Genomic DNA, 16,398 nt, shown 5'->3' with positions numbered 1-16,398 from the left:
CTTCCTGGGCCTACCAAGAGGGGATCATTTTGGACCTGGAAGTCTGCTTATGTGATCAGAGTGGCATCAGCAATGTTAACAATGGACATGATATTTCCTAGCTCAGATTTGTAGCAAAATTCAACAGCCATTTGTGATTCTTCAGACCTACCCCCAAATTTGGACTTTTATCAATCAAAAAATTTATTGGATGTTGGACAAGGATGACAAAAGAAAGGAATGTATTTCATCACCGCCACATTTTATTAGCAGTCAGATTCAGTGGTCAAATGACAGCAGCATCCTAACATGGGGAGAGGGTGAGTAGAACTTCCTCTCGCACCGTTTCCAGACTACAGAAGTTGAACCTGCGGAGCAAAACCAGTAAAAGTCACCTCTTCGTGGCACACATCTGCGGTCCTGGGCATAGAGACAGTCTCTGTTTTCCCCTCAGTCTGAGCAAGGGGTTCACCCTGTGTCTGAGACTGGACAAGGGCCAAGGGAAGACCTTGTCTGTGTAAAGAGATGAAATTCCCTTTTCAATTTTTTTTTATGCCTGTATAATAGCTGAGAGAGGAGACAGCCCGAAGAACAGGAAGGGCTGTCAGCGACACTGTGCATGTGTCTATCAGTGCAATCGAGGGAGAGTCACCAACATCACAACCGCTCCAAAATTCTACGGTGCTATAGTTACGCTGGATAACCCTTCTTTAATTTGAAGTTTGAAAATAATTGATTAGTTTTTCTCATTCAGACTGAATATTACTTGGGATGCTTTGGAGATAATCTTCTTTAATAAAGTATCTTAGTATACTTAAAGCATCTAAACATAGGTTGTGCTCAGAAAATGACCTTTGTCCTTTCATGTTCACTTCCTCCATGTCCTGATGACTAGAAGCATCACAAGTAGGAAATTAAAAATTATTAATGAGTATTAATAACCAGTATTAATGAAGAACCCAAAAGAAATGAAGGGCACCCAGTCTCTATGTATTATTAAAAGTTGTTTTGTAATCCTTGAGAACTTGCTGGACTGAAACTTCCCACATAGAACTTATGGAAACCAGATCTTCCAAACTGGTAATTATTTCTAAAATAAGGATAATAGAAGCACCTTCCTTATAGGGTATACATTTTTATTTAGCAGCTTTATTGAGCCTTTATTTACCTAGAATAAACCGCACAGATTTCCTTTGAATAGTTAGCTTTTCTCCCACTCACAGCACACGTACAACTTGGAAACCATGACCAAAGTCAGAGTTGTAAGCATATCAATCACCCCCAAATTATCTTCCTACCTGTTTGTAATTCCTTCTTCCAATCCCTTCCAATCTTTCCTCCCCCAGGCAATCCCTGGTCTGCTAACACCAGAGTAGAGGGAATTGTTTGGAATTTATATTAATGGCATCTGAGGTGCACATACGCTTTAGTCTAGTTTTCTTATTCGGTGTCATTATTTTGACATCCATCCACGTTGTTGCACGTGCCACTAGTCATTCCTTGTCCTGCTGAGTAGTATGCATTTGTGTGGATATACCACAGTCTGTTTAGCCATTCCCCTATCGTTTCCAGTTCTTGACTATTACAATAAAATCTGCTGCGACTATTCAGTGTAAACCTCTGTATGCACATATGCTTTCTTGCCTCTTGGGTAAAGGTGTAGGAGTGAAACGGTTGAATCAAATCATAGGTAGGTGTATACCTGATATTTCTTCTTCTTCTTTCTTCTTCCTTCACCTTCTTCTTTTTTTTTTGATACAGCATCTTGCTCTGTTTCCCAGGCCGGAGGGCAATCATCATAATAGCTCACTGAAACTTCCAACTCCTGGGCTCAAATTGGTTCTCCTGCCTCAGCCTCCTAGGCAGCTAGGATTGCAAGTGTGTCCCACCACACCTGTCTAATATTTTTTTATAGAGACAGGTCTTGATATGCTGCTCAGGCAGGTCTTGAATTCCTGGCCTTAAATGTTCCCTCCATCACAGTCTCTCAAAGTGCTGGGATTACAGGTATGAGTGTGTTTAGCTTGTTAAGAAAGTACCAATCTGCTTTCTAAACTGGTTGTATCATTTTATATTCCTATTAGCAATGTATGGGAGTTCAAGATCCTCCATATCCTCAAAAATGCTTGATATTGTCAGTCTTTTTAATTTAGCCATTTAAGTAGGTTTATAGTGACATCTCATTGTGGTTTTAATTTGTGTTTTCCTAATGACTAAAAGCATATCCTTTTCTGTCCTTTCATTTTTGTGTTCTATATTTAAAGTGAGGACCAAATGACATGATGACAGAAGAAGCACAGTACTTGCTTCACAATCTGGATTAGTACTCAAAACACTTGGCCTGACACGGGTATTATCATGATCATCCTTAGTTCATTTTCTGGTAGTTCACTGTAATAAACATCCTTTGGCTCCCACACACACTAGTTCTGGTTAGAACCAAGGATTGTCCTCCTGGACCTTTATGTTCTGTGTCCCTAAAAGAAAACTAATGACACAGAATAGCCTACATCTATTTCTTTGTAAGTTAAATATGTTCCTGCAAATTAAGTGACAAGTTCAGGAAGTTTGGGGGGAGGTGCACAGAGCGCAGGGTCCACCTGCCAAATGAAACGTTCTGCTCACCCAGTATCATGAAGCCAGAGCCTCACTCTTAACACTCAACTTGTGTCAGACAACACAATAGTTATCTAAAAAACATGAAAGGTGTTTCCCTGAAGTCCTACACTTTCTCCTACAGGAACAAAAGGCACTGGGAAGCAACTGTGACTGGGGAGAGGATGAGCCACTGGCTGGGGCTTCACTTAAAGTGGACGTTTAGTGGGAACAGAATTATCAATACAGACTCAATGTTTGAAATCCCTTTGGATTTTCATTACTTACACTCTTCCATCGTTTGTTTCCACAGCGATCTTGGATGCTCCCACTCTGGGTAGAGTTGGGTTGATCACATTGTTATACCAAATAAATTTAACCTTCTGCAAGTCTCCAACCTCCACATCTGAGTCAAACTCATTGGAATGGGTACTATCTGGTTTGAGAGAGCCCCTTGGGAGTAAAGGAGTTAATGAAAACATACATGAGCATATTAAAATATACATATAAGTGAACATACACATGTATATATATGTATACATATGTGTCTAAAATCAGCTTATATTGCATCTCTAGCTTAGCTGATGGTGCGCCATCTGTCTTTCTAATGTATTAAATCAAGTCAGACATGTCTGTTACCTCAGTGGTAGTTCCTACTACTTTGACTTCATCTTTACTTTAATCAAACTTCAAACATGTTTCCTCACAATCCTTGCACAATTTAATAAATGATAACATTATTATTTTACCTTTTACCATCGGTTTTGTGAGCAGAATAACTATTTACTGATTATAATAAGTCAGATGCTTGCATCAAAGTAAACATTAGTCATTTTCTCAGGAAATAGCAGGAAAAAAATTACAAACGGAATGATATTAAGATGCAAGTGTGATAAAATTTCTTCCTCTTTATTACACATAACATGACTCAACTCACATACAGTAAGGAACACACAAGCTCTATGTCCATAACGTGTGTTATACATACAGTGTTCTAACATGTAAGAAGCTTAGTGTGATATGTTACTCACTTGAAAATTTCATACTGCTTGGAGTTTCCTTTATTTCCAAACAAAGAAACCAACACATGCCCTGTAACCCTTCTCCCAGACAGTGTGACAGTTACCTTATACCTCCAACCTGCAAGGGGAAAAAATTTGCAAAAATGTCACCTTGTAGAGAAGAGACACTGAAAACAGGATAAACCCTCTATTGCTGAATTTTGAATAATTTTTATATTACATTGGTAATTTTTCTAGTGAAATAGTCATCCATATTCCATATTCCTTTACCTAAATATTCAGGGGATAAACATTGGGTAGTGAGAACTGTGCAGAAATTTTCCAAAGTTAATAGATGTTTTTTTCAAGTCAAGGAACTGAGTAATAATACATTTTGCTTCTAATTTTCAACCTAACAGTTTCTTCTTGAATGTTACAAGAACTTTATGTTAAAAAATAGTGTTTGAATAGTAGCCTGTGACATTTTTTCAGTTTATTTTCATAGATGACGACATTTTAGGGTATTGTCGTCTTTTTGGTTAAATAGTCTACGTTTATTTTAAAAATTCTATGACTGAATTTTTCTTTTTTTGGCCATTGGAAATGTATTAATTTATGAAAACCAAAAGAATGTTCCCTTGGTACTAGCCAATAGTGAACTATCCATTTTTGCCATTTAGAGCCTGGGGCAAAGAGTGGATAAAATTTGTGCTTAGCTTTACCATACTGTTAACCCTATTGACTTTTATCCTAATCGTTTTATTTCTTTATTACTCAAAAAAGAAACCTGGAGCCTGTCCCGATGCGTCACCATTCCCACATCTTGTAACTCCCATCACCTGTGGAGTCTAGAATCCTAAATAGCTCTTGAACCTGCCAACTTCTTTCCATTCCCAGAACCTCTGCTGTCTCTCTCTCTCTTGGATTACTTTCTGCTTACATAAAACCTCAGAATTTTTCCCAGTGAAACCATTGACTAATCACAAAGAGGCTGGCACTGCCGAAGCCTTCTGAATTCAGCACCAAAATCAAATGTGAATAATTGTAGTTTTGTATTGTTAAGAATTGAGGCTCCTGACTCTGTTTTACTACCCTAATTAGCCATGATTACTGTGATCCAAGCATTGAGCATTTTTCCACATTGGGGAGAGGTGTTTAAAGCTTGTATATAGAAAAGCAATTTCACTCATTTTCACTGGACATGATAAAATACATAGCATTTCAGAATATAAGGTAAAGAAAATAGAAACTTACGGGCAAAATTACTGGCATCACCAGTGTTAAGATAAAATTTCTGGCCCAATTCCGTTGTTCTCCCAGAAAATCTATCGGCATAATGGCCCATCTGTGGGCAGCCCCCACTTGGACAGGGGAAGCACTTGTTCTGGTGAAAACAAACAAATGATGAATGAGGATGCCCTTTGCTTTAAGTGTGCACCATCCCTCCCCCCCCCACATATGTTGTTGCAATTCAAAATATTCTAAAGCCAGTTCTGTTCTGATGGCAAAAGGGATGTCTAAAATATGCAAAATAGGATTTTATTAGGAGGAAAATAGGCTCAAAAGTCAGGCTATTTCCAATATTTCCTTTAGCTCACAGCTCACATCTGAAGGATTCAGAACCTAGAATTCTCCCAGTGTGCAAAGAACATGCCCCAGTTAGCCTATGGTTTAACCTTCAGCCTGATGTCTGGAGGAGACTGATATAACATGGTAAAGTGTCCTCTTTTTCTGGACAAAGGAAAAGGATGGAGAGGGAGGAATAGAGTTGGGAGCACAGGCATCTCAATTCCCTCAAGGGCGAGGCTACTCCACAGTCCAGGCAAATGGTGGACTCCTGGGTCGATGAATGGGCAACAATGGGCTCAGCACGGTCTCAGGGGCTGAAAAAAAGCCGGGGGGAGACTGAACCAGCCAGGAAGAAATGGCCAAAGCCCACTGACAGAATTGCTGGAGGCAGAGGAGTGGCCGAGTCCCAGACCTTATCTCCAAATGCCAACCGCATTCCCATCAGTAAGGCAGACAGGGGTCTGCTCAGAGTCCAAAGGCACCATCAGACCCTGGGTGAAGGGACTCCAAATCCTTCCCCTGGAAAATGTACACTGACCATCACCAGTAAGACCACCTGCTCCAGAACTAGCTTGGAGAGAAGCTGAGACACCCCCAAAGGAGAAAAACCTGCAAGACTGAGTCTTTTTTCTCTTTTTGTAGAGTTGGGGTGTCATTATGTTGCCCAGGCTGGTCTTGAACTCCTGGCCTCAAGCCATCCTCCTCCTGGGCCTCCCAAAGTGATAGAATTATAAAGATGAGGCACCTCATAAAAGTGTTGAGTATCACTTAAAAGAATATTGAATCAGACTAAGTTTTAACTGGATGAGACCTAAAGATTGTTAGTTTGTTTCTTTATTTCTTTCCTCCTTATAACATACCTATAAATGAGGAATTATAGTGTTGGGTGTCAAAGAAGAAGATAAAAATAAAGTTAAAACACAGAATGATCAGGGGGTTTCTGTTTTATCATATGTGTGAGCAGTAGTATGGTTAAACTTGCACCCCCTCTGCCAATATAGCTACCATTTATTGAATGCTAATTTTTATATTCTTGGTTCTGGGTTAAGCAATTAACACATGTGTTTCATTGAGTCCTCCCATCAAATATGTCGAGTCTACCATTTTTATTTATATATATATAGGTGATGAAACTTCCTTGAGAAGTGTTTTGCCTAAAATCATTCAGCTAGTTATTGGTGAAGCCAGGATTCTAGTACTCTCTCTTAATCACCAAGGTGTAGTTCCTTGGTAGTTGTGACCTTACCCGGCACATTTGTTAATGAAAATCTTCTTCATTAAATGGAATCAGTTACAAATTTTGATTTGAATAATTTATGGTTACAAGAAAAGCCAGTTTTGTAGAAAACAACAGACAATGGTATGTTGTATTTGGAATCACACATAAGAACTCAACTCAGATACCAAGAGTATACCAAATAAGATGAAAACTCAATCTTGGCAATGATGAGATTGCACAGAAATGTCCACATGTCCATAATTATACAGTTAAAAAGTTCAGAACTTAAGAAATACATTGCATGTTCACCAGCATCCTATAGAAACAGCTCGGTTTCCACGCACTAGTGCAGAAACGACAGAGATGAAAGTAGACATGGGACATTTCTGTAAATAAGCCCATTTCTCCAAAGTCCTCAAATTGATCACTATTGAAATACACATTTGTGATGAAAAGGATCTATAAGTAGGAAACTATAAACATTCATTGAATGGAGTCGTGTACAAGGAACCACACCAGTCGTGAGAAGTGATGGCCACCAAATTCTTTAACTGGAAGGTGCAATTTACTCACTGCAGTAAAGACATTGTAAGAGGCACAGGCGAACCCAGCAAAGCCATCAGGGTTGACGATGCTATCAGCATAATACTTGTAGCTTCTTAAGTGATTACAGGCCACAAAGTCACGAGTTCCTTAAAAATCAGACATGGTCATACATCAATGACAGTGTATTTTTCCAAGTTAATGTCATGATCCAGATACAGTTGTTGAATAGATTTATCTAATTAGTGCCCATTCACACAGGTCACAGAATAAGATAACTTATGAATGATTTGTGATATAAACAGAAGTACTCTTTAAGACTAGCCCAGGAAGCATTATAGCTAAATAAAATGAAACATAACTTTAGATGGAAAAGAGTGGTCCACGTCGGTAGAAGAGTATCTTAGGAATGTATTCTCTGAACTGGGGTCTTGGAAAGCTGACTGCAAATACACTTTCTTTCCCACTGTCTCCTCATTCCCATTTCTCCCAATGAAAACCTACATCCCCAGGGATACAACAAAAGTCTTTTGTTATATAAAATCTGAGAACTGTATAATTCCAAAGGATTTAGGAAGTTTAACAAAGCAAAATACAAACTTTCTCCCCAGAATGTATCTTTGTATTCATAAGTTTTACTTTTACTTTTACCTAGTTTAGTACTCTCGTTTTACCTTCCCAGATCCCTTCTATGTCAACAATCTGAGAGAGAATGTTCTTCTGACACCCGGGCATGTCTATTCCTCCATTTGGAAAGAAATCTAGGTGGCCCACTGTTTGACTCATTCCAAATCCTGAAGAATTTTAAAAATAAAGGAAGGTTTGTGTTAATGTTTAGTCTCAAGACACTGTAAGCCCCCCAGAGGGACAGGCTGAAGAACTCACCCATGTTGGGGATTACAGGCGCAGCATCTGTGTGAATTACATCTACAAACTGGGCATCGCTGGGATCCAGTCGGACTAATTCAGGTGTGCCCTCAAAGCAAGGTTCGGCGGGATCCAACCCTAAAGTAAATAGGATGTATCGTTATTTGTTAGTGTTCATGTACAATCACCTTCCTTCCCTACAGTTACTGTCCTGAATGCAAGTATTGGCTATAATCATGTGTTATTCGTGCAAAGAGAGCCTCGCCTCCCTCTCCTTGGCTTAAGCGATCCGTCTGCCTCAGCCTCGTGAGCAGCTGGGATAACATGCAGCACGCCCAACCTATTTTCTGAAAGAAAACCTGCTTTTAGTTTGCTCTTTGTTTTATAGTGAATTTCCCCCAAACCAAAGAATTTGCCTCTAGGTTGGGATCATTAAAAAAACAAAACAGGGTGGCGCCTGTGGCTCAGTCTGTAGGGCACCGGCCCCATATACCAAGGGTGACGGGTTCAAACCCGGCCCTGGCCAAACTGCAACCAAAAAATAGCCGGGCGTTGTGGCGGGCGCCTGTAGTCCCAGCTACTCGGGAGGCTGAGGCAAGAGAATCGCTTAAGCCAGGGAGTTGGAGGTTGCTGTGAGCTGTGTGAGGCCATGGCACTCTACCGAGGACCATAAAGTGAGACTCTGTCTCTACAAAAACAAAACAAAACAAAACAAAATAAAACCCACACTCTGAGACACACTGGATTAAAGCTGTTTAGGCTAAAAGCGTCCCCACTAGACTATAGACTCCCGTGAGGGCAAGGACGATGGCTTTCCTGGTCACAGAGAGACAGTCTCGCATCACACAGCAGGGTTGAGCAGGATGTGGTAAATATTTACAGCCTATGGGAAAGAAAAATCTGTGTAGAATTCCTCTTCAGCAAAGTAGCAGGGAGGAATTCTGGATTTCCCTCATTCCAAACAGACTCAACGTATCCCCAGTATTAGACAGAGAATGATTTGGTAAGGGTCAGAAAGTCTAAGATGAGAGAGGAAAGTGGTGATTCCCCGACATAGCCACCTCTTGGACCCAGGATGGCAACATATTCCTTACAAGCTTACTCAGTTGCTTTAGGACTTGTATATCTAACATTTGAACCCACTGGCCAAATGCAGCCAATTGGGTTTGTAAAAGAATTTTTTTTTTTAATCCAATTAGCAGCATGTAGAACTGGTAGCCTAGGATGGCCTGACCCCCTGCGCTCCCCACACACACCTTAATAGGTTTAGGCTCATTAGCAATTGTTATTGAAGCAGACTATACTTAATCACACAAATTTGAGCTCTTTGGGTTTAATTCTATTTATCCCATTATTTATGATATTTATTGTAGCCATGAAATTTGTCCTTTGTGAATGCTTGAAAATGGTAAATAGATATAAGATTGCTAGATGCTCTTAATTCATGTTTTAGTTCATGCAATATAGTTATATGTCATATGGAGTACTGTAGATTAGAGATTCATATCAATAAACAATTCACTAGGCTTCAGAACATACTAATTTCTGATTATGGGGCCCAATTCAGAAAATGTGAAAAGGTACACATCAGGGCTACAACAAATTTTTATTATTGTTTCCTTTTAGACCATATATAGGCTACGTGTAGTCTAATATTAAGTTTTCACTGCATTTTTTTCATATTTTAAAAAAAAACAAGGTCTTCCTATGTTGCCCAGAATGGCCTTGAACTTCTGGGCTCAAATATTTTCCTCCCTCAGCCTCCTGAGTACCTGTGATTACAGGTACACCACCATGCCCGCACCTTTCACTGTTATGACCAACCTGAGATGCGTGCAATGGTCCCATTGAGCCTCCTTCCGGCCTCCCCAGCAGCGTGGGCACCCAGGCTGTGGCCAATGATATGGACATTGGAAGGTGAATATCCAAAAGATGACTGTTGGAAAGAAAACCTCTTCAGAATGTTTCCAAGTACAGTCATCCATCACTTGACAACAGGGCTGTGTTCTAAGAAATTAGTTCTTAGGCAGTTTTGTTGCTGTGCGAACATCATAGAGTGAATTTACACAAACTTAGATGGCATGGCATAGCCTACTGCTCTGAGGCTACAAACATGTCTAGCACGTTCCTGTGCTGAGTACTGTCAGCACCCAGAACACAATGGCCCCTATTTGTCTGTGTGGGCACGTCTAAGCATAGAGCAGGTACAGTAAAAATACTATATGAGAGATGAAAAGGTATACCTCCCTCTGTTACTTACCATGCATGGAGCTTACTGGACTGGAAGTTGCTCTAGGTGAGCTGGCGAGGCAGTGGTAAGTGAATATGAAGGCCTAGGCCATTCCTGTGTGCTACCATAGACTTTACAAACACTGTTCACTTAGACTACAATCAATTCATAAGAATAGTTTTTCTTTAATAATACCTTAGCTTACTGTAACTTTTATACAATTTTTAACCTTTTTAACCTTTTGACATTTTGTAATAACACTCAGCTTAAAACACAAACACATTATAAACTTGTACAAAAATATTCTGTTTATACCTTTTGTCTATAAGCTTTTTTTCTATTGTTAAATTTTTAATGTTTTTATAACTTTTTTGTTAAAAATTAAGGCACAAAGACACATATTAGCCTAATCCTACAAGGGGTCAGGATCATCAATATCACTGTCTTTCACTTCTACATCTCACCCAAATATTGCTTCAGGGGCAATAACATACATGGAATTGTCACCTCTGATAACAATGTCTTCTTCTGCAATACTTCCTGAAGGACCCACCTGAGGCTGCTTTACAGTCATTTTTTTTAAAAATATGTAGAAGGAGTGTACTCTAAAATAACAATTAAAAAGTATAGTCTAGTGGGGCGGCGCCTGTGGCTCAAGGAGTAGGGCGCCGGTCCCATATGCCGGAGGTTGCGGGTTCAAACCCAGCCCTGGCCAAAAAAAAAAAAAGTATAGTCTAGCAAATGGTATAGTCTAGTCTACCAGTGATGTATCTGTTTATTGTCATTATCAAGTTTTTTGTGCTGTATATAACTGAATATGCTATACTTTTATATGACATCACAACTGTTATGATGTCACTAGGTAGACATCATTTAAACTGGTAAAAGATTTTGTTTATCTCCTACGCAGAGAGAAGACTTGATAGACATGAGGAGTTGTTACCCAGAGATGATGAAGCAATTATCTGGATTAGGAAATAACAGTGAAGGCAATTACTTAAGCTCATTCAAGTATAATATTTCCTATGTTTTTGGTAACCAAATCAGGTTAAGTTGGTATCATTGTGCTTCTCTTCAAAAAACCAAAATAAAAACAAACTTGTTTAATCTTGAGGTTAACATTGTCATGTCAACTTAGTAAAAATTGGTAAAATGAAAACAAACACTGGCTACATTCAATAGAAACAAACTACCTAGTTGTTTGAATAAAGTAAAAACAAGCAAACAAAAAATAGTGTATCGACATAACTAGGGTTGTTAATAATGCATTAAACTAGATTTTTTTGTACTTTTCTTTTTAACTCAGGGCAAAGCCAAGTCTTGGTAGTGAGATGTTTTTCTCAAGGATCATACCTACATGATTGGAAAGAGAAACTGGAGAGCAATGTGCATTTGTAAGCCAGAGAGAGTTACCTGAAGAACTTCAACAAAATAAGCCACTTCTGCCCCCACGATCCGGATGTTCTGTGAGGCCTGCGTGTACCCAGTTCGGGAGCCACTTTTCCAGTCCACACAGAAGCAGTTCACGCTTTCCACCTGGAACAATTTCTGATGGAAGAGACACAACACATAGGAAAATAATGTAGGGTCTTCATCAGTTACTAATTAGCATATTTGAAGACTAGGATCAATTCTCTTCTCGACCTACACAATGTCATGTCACTTTTCCAAGGCGATGAACAAAACTTCTCGTCTGTTACGGACATGAAATCCCTCCAAAGTTGAACATTGGATCTAAGCTGGAGGTTTGGAACTGTGATCTCGGGATTCCTACTGAAACAGATGCATAGACATTTGATTCTAGAAAAAAATGTATAAATGGTTGTTCATTGGGTCATCCTAAATGTCATCAAGGCTACATTATTCCTTACGAGGCTGTACCCAAGGACACTGCCTGTCTTGCTTACTGCTAGATCTTTAGCACCTGGTTTGTGGAACATGGTGGGTGCTCAGGAGGTATCCATTGAATGAAGGAAAGCCTATATTAGGACCACCTGAATGAGCATGTTGAAAAGAGTAAGCTTTGCCAGCATAGAAAGACTAAAGAGAATTTTTGGATGAATGTGTTGCATTCTACACCACAGCAGAGTTATTTCACATGAAAACCTAGTGTACCGGATATCCACTGGAAACCTGGTTTGATGGGGGATTAATTATGGTTTTATGGATATAGCTCTGGCAGGAATATTATTTGAGTGAGCATTTAAACATGTCTCCACCTTTTCTAAATAAAGAATTTAAGAACAGTGAAGCAATCATAGAAATTATTGCCAGCCCTTTCATTTTACAAAAGGAAAAATCCCAAGAAGAAATAAGTTTGGCTAATGTCACGGTTAGCTTAGGACAGAGTCAGGACTGGAATCTAGGATCTTTATCTTTCTAGTTTAATCTGCTTTTTTCTCCATCTTAATGCTACTGTTTTGTCAAATCCAAGCCAAATAGAAGAAGAACACAAATGATCTCAGGATCTTAGGAACAAATTTTATATACATAAAAAATTCTATATATATAAAATTCTATATATGATATACATTATATATATAAGATATATATGTATATATAAAACAAAGCTATATTCCTTTTGAGCTAAGAATCACATTTTTCCCTTCACTATTGCATAGAAATTTAGTATTACTCTCACCCCAGTAATCATCAGCTTTAAATTATTCTGCAAGGCAAGTTGTGGTTTTACTGCTTATTTTTAACCGGTGAAGAGAGGCCTCTGGGATGTTCATCTCTCTTCAGGATCAGTGGCTATGCTCTGGAACACACTCATTCAGCCCTTTGTCTGAGCCATGGACAGGCCTGAAATTGGCTTTAGGAGGAACTTTGTGCCTTTTTTCTTGATACCTCTGAAGAAACGACTACCCCTTCGTGCCAAGTCTGGCCAAAGAAAATTAATACATGAAAAAATATACAAATAAATTAAAGAATAATAATATTGTTCCTCAAGCAGTAATAGTTACTAGCATAATTTATTCTATTCAATTTTCTGTCTTTTAATTTTCATTAACACAGGGCACCTCACCAAAGGCAAATTAAAGAAAATAGCATCACTGTTGTTGAAACAACAGAAGCCAGAAATGAAAGTCTACACAGTTTTCCCAGATATTGTTACCAGAGAAGATCAAAATGTGGCCAGTGGAAATCATAAGAAAAGAATTAGTTCAGCTAAAATGAGATCACTCAGCTTTTCACATGGAAACTAAAAGGTAATGAAAAGGAATAGGGGTCTACGACCAGCTGGTATGCATCAGTATGGCAGCATCTGTTGCTAAAATTTGGAAATACTTCTGTATTAGTTATTAAATAACCACTGCCTGGAGCCACCAAATGCCTGCCAACCTGGCTGCTCTGACCATCCCAGGCTCTCACCCCATCACCACCTCTGGGACATCCCCTGGGAATCCCAGGCCCAGCAGGGGTGGAAGGATCTTCCAGTGCTGTGGTGACCAGCGTTTGTCCGCATTGGTCACGCCGGTGCCTGACAGGTTGTTAATTTTCACTCTGGAAACAAGCTTCCCTTAGCAAATAACCATGTCTCACCTTGCATATGTCAGCCAGCCAGCCTTCTTCTCCCTTGTCTATGTATCCGTGAATAACGAAGCGGGTTTTTCTATCTGTTTTAAAGTTGGAGTCACTGATAGTTGATGGATCTGCAACAATTTCCTGTTTTGAATAGTGAAGAGTTTCACATTATTTCTTATAGGGTCCAGTAGAACCGTGTGTACATAGAGGGAGGTGGTGAGTCAGAGAAAATAGCTGGTATTAGGATCCTGGTAAGTAAGGATACTTCTGTTACAGCCATGCTATTCACAAGCTTCATCATGTTGCTGTTTGCCAGTCACCCCACACTTGCAGCTGTTAAGGTTCCCTATAATGTTGGTGGTAAACAGTGGAAGGCAAGGCTGTGTGTGTGTGTCTACATATATCCATCATATATCTATCCATCATATATCTATCCAATATGGACGTACATCTTCACACAATATTGAGAGATTTCATATATATAATATTGGAAGTATTTATATATCATATACATAAATATCTCCTCAGATTCAGAATATTTATTAAATGGGCCCATGGCAGTAAGACAATAAGAATACAAAGTTAATGGACCTTTTAGAAACGATTTACATAAAACGATACTTAAACCCACTGCCCTGAAAATCTACAAAGATGCAAATTCCAGTCTGATTTGTCCTCTTCAGAAGATTCAGTACCCTCATCACAGAAAACAAAACTTAGCCCTGACAACGATGATGGTCTCACCTGGAAGTTGTTTGGGTTCTCGTTAGTGTATAGGAGGAAGCGGGTGTTGATGTCTTTAGGAGCCCAGGGCAGGATTTTGAGGGGTCTCTCTACGATTCCTGCCCATGGAGAATCATCGCTGAAGCAGCCGAGTCGTGCGAAGCAGACTTCTTTCCCTGCAATTCCCCAGAAAGTTTTCAAGGATATTAGTTTAAACCAGAAAGCTCTTTTTCACAGACTTTCTGCCAGATATGATTTAATCGCATTTAGTGGCAAAATTTTCTCTTCTAAAAAACCCTCCTAGCCACTTAACTTACAAAGTTGGGGAAAGACGCAGTGCTGTCACAGACCGGCTACTGTTCCTCATTTCTACCACTGAGGGTCACCTCACTCCCCTGTGCCTCTGCCAGGTCTCAATCTGGGACTCGTTTTGGCCTCTAAACCTAGATGTCCTCCTTGTGCCATTGGTGTTCCAGAAAAAAGCAGCTCCGTGTCCCCAGGCCTCAGTGACAATTCCCCATCGCCACCATCTGTCTTTGGGCTTTGAATGGAGAGCTGAAGTTTCATGGAAAGGCTAAAACTGTGTATGTCTATCTTTGCTGTGATGAAAGCCATCACTCTGGTGAAAAAGCTCCTCAAGATCCAGCAAACGAATCCACGGTTTGACACAACTCTAGGCTTGAACGGTACCCTGTATAGGAACAACTTGAAGGAAGGCTGTCTCTCCTACTCGGGAAGGACGAATCTAGATGGTGGCAGGAGTAACAGTAGTAGCTACTGGCGGGCTGCATTTCTTGGACTCTTACCATGCCAGGTGTGGGCAAGATGATTTACTTACCTTTCCTCATTCTCACCATAATTGCATGAGAGATTTCACAATAATAGTAATATCATTATCCCTGTTTCACAGAGGAAGATACTGAAGCACCAAGGGGTTAAAGATTTTGCTCAGGAAAACGCAGCTGGAGGTGGTAGAACCAGGGTTCAAACTCCTAACAAATTAGGGGAGACTAGGTTCACCAAATTAAAAAACAAGATCAACTTGAATTTCAGACAAACCATCAATATGCTTTAGTATAAATATTTTACACATTCATTGTTTGAAATATTTGGAAAATATTTGTTGTTTATCTGAAATTCATATTTAACGGGGCATCTCAGATTCCATCTGCAATCCTACTCCACGCCCGTGCTCCTTGTCACGCCCTTCCCTTGCTTTATTCCTGGTCCTCAGAGCTGCTGAATTCAGCCATCACAGCCCTTCTCGAAAGCACCGAGCAGCGAGTCTCTCCCAGCTCCACATAAATATCCTTTCTTACCTGCTACTGCTCCCAGCAGCAGTGAAAGTGTCCAGAGTAGCAGCATCTACACAGAGTTGGAAACATGATCGAGTGTGGCTTAAACGATTTCTAAAAGATTGGCATAATTCTTAAGATTGGCATAATTCTAAAAGATCTTAAACGATTTCTAAAAGATTGGCATAATTCTGAAGATTGGCATAATTCAAGCGCAGTTATAGGTCTGGGGGAAATGGGTAGATTCTGATAAAGGGGGCCTGGAACTGTGTTCCTGACTCACCGTGGCAGTTCCGTCAGGTTCCGCACACAACCAGATGGCACTGAAAGGACCTTTTATAGGCAAACCTTATCTTTTTGAGCAGTACCATGGAAAAGTGGCATGAAAAGAGAGGAAGTTCCAAGATATATTTCTGATTTTAATCACAGGTAAACCAAAGTTGATAGAGTAGGTAAAGTTTCCCACAGTATTGGTGGCAAGTGGACAAAGGGGTATGTATGTGGTTAGGTAATGCTTACGATCACCACGATTCCACTGCAGCGAAGGTTCTAGCCTTTCTGCCCCCTTTTAAGATTATAATTGTCTGTGCACGTCTATGGGCATGCATGAAGCTAAAACATTTTCACAGATATGTAACAGAAGTCTTGAAAACAACTGCCAAGAATTTACCAATCACAGTTTTTGTATAACTTTGCCTTCCCTTCAAAAATAGTGAAACAGAAGCAATCCTTGAAGAGAGTTCATTTTTTCCTAAAAAGCACTGGATTTTTTATTTTGCTAGTCCATAGAACTAACTTATTTCTCCATAATAACATGAAGGAAAGAACAAGTGATCCAACAAAAGGAAC

The 16,398-nt window shown here is 39.7% G+C and overlaps 1 protein-coding gene across 1 annotated transcript in view; it reads right to left on the bottom strand.

Moving 5' to 3' along the window:
- Nucleotides 1-227: 227 nt before the first annotated feature.
- The window catches only part of LOC128581135 (pancreatic triacylglycerol lipase), a 31,072-nt gene continuing 14,901 nt past the window's right edge, over nucleotides 228-16,398 (bottom strand). Inside the window, exons 2-12 of the mRNA XM_053583520.1 lie at nucleotides 14,276-14,430; nucleotides 13,550-13,672; nucleotides 11,417-11,551; nucleotides 9,598-9,709; nucleotides 7,792-7,911; nucleotides 7,581-7,700; nucleotides 6,937-7,055; nucleotides 4,830-4,959; nucleotides 3,606-3,714; nucleotides 2,863-3,027; nucleotides 228-347 (exon numbers count right to left, since the gene is read on the bottom strand). Of these exons, the coding sequence (XP_053439495.1) occupies nucleotides 284-347; nucleotides 2,863-3,027; nucleotides 3,606-3,714; nucleotides 4,830-4,959; nucleotides 6,937-7,055; nucleotides 7,581-7,700; nucleotides 7,792-7,911; nucleotides 9,598-9,709; nucleotides 11,417-11,551; nucleotides 13,550-13,672; nucleotides 14,276-14,430 (1,352 nt within the window). The 3' untranslated portion in view covers nucleotides 228-283. The remainder of the gene's footprint in view (nucleotides 348-2,862; nucleotides 3,028-3,605; nucleotides 3,715-4,829; nucleotides 4,960-6,936; nucleotides 7,056-7,580; nucleotides 7,701-7,791; nucleotides 7,912-9,597; nucleotides 9,710-11,416; nucleotides 11,552-13,549; nucleotides 13,673-14,275; nucleotides 14,431-16,398) is intronic.

Source organism: Nycticebus coucang, chromosome 3 (assembly GCF_027406575.1).
Source record: "Nycticebus coucang isolate mNycCou1 chromosome 3, mNycCou1.pri, whole genome shotgun sequence".
In the NCBI taxonomy this organism is placed as follows: domain Eukaryota; kingdom Metazoa; phylum Chordata; class Mammalia; order Primates; family Lorisidae; genus Nycticebus; species Nycticebus coucang.
The sequence above is the reverse complement of the archived record's forward strand: the minus strand, read 5'-3'. Positions and strand labels throughout refer to the sequence as shown.